We start from the raw sequence: 6,000 nt of genomic DNA, 5'->3' as shown, positions 1-6,000 counted from the left end.
GGGACATACGGATTAGCGGGGGGGTCTTGAACCCTCGGTTGGGCTAACGAGTCACGAGATGCGGGAGCGCAGGGTATAGTTGTGTCTGGCGACCAGCTGGAGAGATGAGATTAGATTGTATTGGCTAGTTAAGTAGTGTGTGTCCAAAGTAAGCAGTTGCAGTTTTGTTACGGTTACCTACGAATAAAGACCTTTGAACAATAACGCTCGTTTTGGACTCACTACAACATCGTATAACTTCTCATCCATTTCTCCTGGAAACCAAATTAATGGAACAGGAAGGTAGTATCATATTGAGCTTACTGATAAAATATTTAAAACATGTTTAAAAGCAAGATTTTATTATTATTGACAATAATTCTGGTTGTCTTGGATGCCATGTATATAACTATGAAGGCATAAGTTGTGAAATGTTTTGTTAGTACAGATCTAATAGCTATGCATCCTTTATTATCCATGTATATTACAGATTTAGATGCAATTGATATGTGAAATGCCTCTAATTGATCAAATATTTTGACAAACAGACAGCAGTATTTTGCCTATAATTGATTTGGCAGCCTAAATTCAGAAGATTTTACAGTTAGCTGATTGATTAGATTACTTAAATGGATTATATTGAAGTATGTTTTAAATTATTTTTTGGTTTCTTGCTCTTAAAATTATAAATGTCTTTTGCAGCCAAAATGGTCATATATGAAATGCCATGGATTATGAACGGTAAGAATCTTAACACAAATTGAATGATTAACTTTGTACAGATGGACACTGATCATTGCATAAAGAAAATTATTTTTTCTGCAGCTGCTTGGAAAATTGTGAAAACGTGGTTAGGACCGGATGCCTTAAACCTACTGAAATTTGCCAACAAAACTGATGTGCAGGAATATATAAACGTTGAATATTTGCCGGCGCACATGGGAGGAATTGTAAGTTGTAACTACAAATATACATCAATGTTCGTGGTAATGAGACCATATTCTGGAATTTCAGTATTTCAAAGTGGATTGAAGATTTTTTTTTTTAAAGCTCATCTAAGAGGATTTGATGGAGCTGATAATCTTGTGTGAAGTAGATCTGAATTACAAGTGCACTGAATTCTTCGCAAGTTAAGGTGACCAGAGTTGAGTGCGTTCCAATAGTCAACCGAGGTTGGGGCTAGCAGTGTATTCAAAATCCATGTATCCAGTGTAGCAAAATCCATGTATCCTGTAAAATCCTCTCCATTAGCTTCCCAGCCACTGATGTGAGGCTCGCCAGCCTTTTATTTCACCGGATTCTTTCTGTAAGCAGTTGTTAGTCTGTTTACAGAATATTGCATTTTACAGGATACATGGATTTTTGTCAGGCAAGTGATTAAACGGTAGGATGATTCAGTAGATTAAAATGCATGGGAACATTGGTCGTTTGGATTCAGAACTGGCTTACTCATAGAACACATGGATGTCGTGGAGGGGTACCTATTCTGGGTGGAGATATACAGAACACTACAGAACATGAATGGGCCCTTCGGCCCACTATCTGTGAACGTGATGCCGACCATTTCTTGTATGCCTTCACATTATCCTTATCCCTTCATACCCTGCATTTGCCTATCCAAAAGTCTTTTAAATGCTATATCATATCTGCCTCAACACTGCATCAGCAGTGCATTGCGTGCACTCACTAAACTCAGTGTATTAAAAAAAATCATTCCAAAAAAAAAGATCAGTCTGAAGAAGGGTCTCGACCCGAAACATCACCTATTCCTTCTCTCCAGAGATGCTGCCTGTTCCGCTGAGTTACTCCAGCATTTTGTGTCTACCTTCAAAACAAAACATGTCTCGCGCATCTCCTTGAAATTTTGCCCCTCTCGACTTAAAGATATGCCCTCGATTATTTGATTTTTTCCATCCTGGGAAAGAAGGTTCTGACTGTTTACCCTATCTATGTCTCTCGTAATATCACATACTTCTATCAAGTCTCCCCGTAACCTCTGGTAGTCCAAATAAAACATTCCAAGTCTGTCCAACCACTCTATGTAGCTAGTATTCCCTAATCCAGGCACATTGTGGTAAACTGCCTATGGACCCTTTCCAAAACCTCCACATCCTTCTCGTAATGAGGCCACCAGTACTGCACACAATACCCCAGATTTGGCCCAACTGAAGTCCAAAAAGCTGCATCATGACTTCCTGGCTCTTATACTCTGTGCCCTGACCAATGAAAGCAAGCATACCATTTGCTTCTTGATCACTCTATCGTCCTGTGTTGTTACTCTCATGCTCTTAAGGGTCATGCCATTAATTGTATATTTTCTCCATTAGTGCAACATCTCACACTTGCTTGGATTATACTCCATCTAACATTTCTCCACCCATTTCTGTAGCTGATCCATATCCCGCTGTGCTCTTTATCAGCCTTCCTCTCAGTCTGCGAACACAGCAATCTTAGTATCATCAGCAAACTTACTAACCAACCTGTCAATGTTTACATCCAAGTAACGGAGGTCCCACCACAGATCTGTGCAGAACTTCATTCCGACATGAATATTGTCCTTCCACCACAATCTTCTGTCCTCTCAGTAAACCAGTTCTGAATCCATATGAACAAGTCACTGTTAATCCCATGCATCTTAATCTGCTCGATAAACCTACCATGGAGAACTTTATCAAAAGCTTTACTAAAATCCATTTAGACAACAACCACATCCCTCGTCGATCATTCTTGTCGCCACCACAAAAAGCTCGATCAAATTAAAAATAGATGACCTGCCGCATACAAAGCCATTGTATGACTGTCCCTAAATAACCTATTCTCTTCAAAATGGGAGTAAATCCTATCCTGGAATCCTCGCCACTCCCCTACCTGATGTGAAGGTCGGTGGCCGAGAATTCTCTGGATTCTTTCTACTTAAACAAGGGAACAATATTAGCTACGCTCAACGACTTCGCTGGTGTCTGGAGAAAACGCAAAGATCTTTGTCAAGTCTCCGGCTATCTCCGGATCGCTTCTCTCAATAACCTGGGATAGATCCTATCAGCCCTGGGGATGAATCCACTTTAATGCTCTTCAAGAACCCAAAAACCACCACCTTCATAATTTCAAATTATCCTTGCACATTAGTATTCTCCCCACTGATCCTATTGTCCTCCTTGTCCTTCTCCAAGGTGAAAACTGATGCAAAATTCTAATTTAATAGCGCACCTAAATCCCTGACTCCAAGCACAAATTTCACTTTTGTACTTGAGCTGTTCTACCTTCTCCCTGGTTAGCCTCTTTCTTTTAATGTAGGTATAAAAAGCTTTAATCTGATCCCCAAAGCCATGTTGTGGCCCCTTTTGGCCCTTCAAATACTTGATTTATTTCCTCCTTGCTTTATATTCCTCAAAAACCCTGTCTGAGTTCATAAACCTTAAACCTTACATGGGCTTCTTTTTCCATTTTGACCAAATTTATTACCTCTGGTCATTCAGGGTTCCCTTAATTTGTCATCCTCTTCCCTCCTCCTTGCTGAAACATGCTGATCCTAAACTTTGATCAACTAGACTTTAAACGACTGCCACATGCCAAAGACCACTGTTCCTAATGTACTCTCCTAATCTCCTGCTGGACTCTACATTTATGATGGTTACATGATCTTGTGTTGCCTGCAAATGGGCAAGTCAAATTATTTCCCAATTTTGCACTTTAAAACTAAAATTAAATTGGGATATCTTAATTATTGATTTAGCAGATATTCTGGGTATCATTGGCCTATTTAGTAAAAATTCAATCTATTTTAATGGCAAGCTTATTCATGGAGTGTATTTCTTTTTCTCTACCAGTTATGAGCTGGATTTGTTTTTAGCTATCATCTAGTTCGAAGCGTGTACTTTCAAAATATGAGCACTAGCTGTTTTATCTGTTTCGTGTTTTAAAGTTTAAACTGCACTGATAATCGTTGAATTTTTAGAGATGGCTAACTCTATTACTCTGTTTATTCTTAGCAATTGAAGTCTGCAAATCTGATAAACATTTAACGACGTTATTACGATTAAATTTATTTTTAACAATAATAATTAACTATTTGGCACAGTAAATAGTGTTCTGCTTGTAATTGGAAGTCTGACGTACATGGTGTTATGACCTTACAAACACCAATTAAAAGAATAGTTTCAAGATCACATCACGCGTTAATAAGTTTAAAAAGATCGATGGAAAAATTGAGACATCAGTATCGTCTTGGCAGTTCGCAACAAATAGATTTTGAGGTGGTTAGAAGTCAGAAAATGTAGTCCAATTGGATTGGGAATTTATGAGATGGGAGGCCTGATGTAATGGGTTGGGGTAGGGACTTCAGTGAAGGCAGCAAAAAAGAGTTTGAAGTCATGTCGGTTTCGGAAGCCTTTAAGATTCAAATCCAGAGAGATAAAGCCTTTGAGAATAGATCGTTTGGAATCAAAGATGAAATGATCAGAACGGGTTGGGGCTGGGAGGAGAATGGACTTGGAGGAAAGTGATGAAAGAAAAGGTAGAGGGGTATTAGAATTTACGAACTGTGAAGTTTGCAATATTTGATGTGTCAAAAAAGGATTTTTTTTTGTTGATGTATCAAAACAACAAAGAATGGTGGCACTGCAGACCTGGATAATTTTAAAGTAGAAAACTAGTGGTGTGGCGAGTAGAGCTCAAGAATGTGCACGTGTTGTCACTTTGCACTAAACCTCAGGATGTGACAAGTGACGCCAGAAACACTGGATATTTTGAACATGCCTACTTTCATGGGTGGTTTTGAACTATCCCATTTCACAATTTAACATGTAATACAGTCTTATCTCTGGTTAATTAATGTCATACAGCATGGAAACAGGCCCTTTCGCCCAACTTGCCCATGCCTTACAAGATTCCCCATCTACACTAGTCCCACCTATCGGCATTTGGCCCAGATACTTCTAAACCTTTCCAAACCATGTAGCTTTCCAAATGTCTTTTAAATTTGTTACAGTACCTGGCTCAACTACCCCTTCTGGCAACTCGTTCTATTTAACCGCCACACTCTGTGTGGAAAAAGTTGCCCCTCCTGTTCCTATCAAATCTTCCTCTTCTCACCATAGTCCTATGTCTGTTTCCTGATTCCCCTATTCTGAGTAAAAGACTGGGCATCTACTCTATCTATTCCCTTCATGATCTTGTACACTACGCACTCTACCACTACCACTACGCACTCTACCCTGACAAACTGCATCACTGAAATAAAATCTTGGCTTCAATTTAATTTTCTCAAACTCAATTGCGACAAATCTGAAATCATCATCTTTGGACCAAAAACCCTCACCAAATCCACCCACAACTTCACCCTCAATATTGATGGTTTCCCAGTATCCACCTCCCCTCACATCCGGAATCTTGGAATCATCCTTGATCAAACCCTCTCCTTCGACAAACACATCAAATACATCACCAAGACAGCCTTCTTCCACCTCAAAAACATCGCCTGTCTTCGTCCATCCCTCTCCTCCACAGCTGCTGAAACCCTCATCCATGCCTTCATCACCTTCCGTCTGGACTACTGCAAAAGCCTCCTCTATGGTTCACCCTCAAAAATCATCAACAAACTCCAACACATCCAGAACTCCGCTGCCCGTCTACTCACCCACTCCCCGATCCGTGACCATATCACCCCCGTCCTTTACAAGCTCCACTGGCTCCCCATCCCCCAGAGAATCCAGTACAAAATCCTCCTCATGACATACAAAGCCCTCCATAACCTGGCCCCATCCTACCTGACTGACCTCCTCCACAGACACAATCCCACCCGTACCCTCTGCTCTGCTGCTGCTAACCTCCTGTCCCCCCCCCCCCATCCGGACCAAACTCAGATCCTGGGGGGACAGGGCTTTCTCCATCGCTGCTCCCACCCTCTGGAACTCACTACCCCAAACCGTCAGAGACTCCTCCTCACTCAAAACATCACTGAAGTCTCATCTGTTCAACACTGCTTTCAATCACTGACCGTTACGTCACCTTCTTTTTCCTTTT

General features: G+C 40.6%; 1 protein-coding gene across 1 annotated transcript in view; it reads left to right on the top strand.

Annotated features, from left to right (window-relative positions):
- Nucleotides 1–681: 681 nt before the first annotated feature.
- LOC144591432 (motile sperm domain-containing protein 2-like) overlaps nucleotides 682–6,000 on the top strand; it is a gene marked incomplete at its 5' end in the record, with an annotated part of 28,901 nt that continues 23,582 nt past the window's right edge. Inside the window, 2 exons of the mRNA XM_078395608.1 lie at nucleotides 682–720; nucleotides 805–929. Coding sequence (XP_078251734.1) covers nucleotides 682–720; nucleotides 805–929 — 164 coding nt within the window. The remainder of the gene's footprint in view (nucleotides 721–804; nucleotides 930–6,000) is intronic.

This window comes from Rhinoraja longicauda, unplaced genomic scaffold (assembly GCF_053455715.1).
Source record: "Rhinoraja longicauda isolate Sanriku21f unplaced genomic scaffold, sRhiLon1.1 Scf001005, whole genome shotgun sequence".
Classification (NCBI taxonomy): Eukaryota; Metazoa; Chordata; class Chondrichthyes; order Rajiformes; family Arhynchobatidae; genus Rhinoraja; species Rhinoraja longicauda.
Note: the sequence above shows the minus strand (reverse complement) of the source record. Positions and strands in the feature narration are given on the sequence as shown.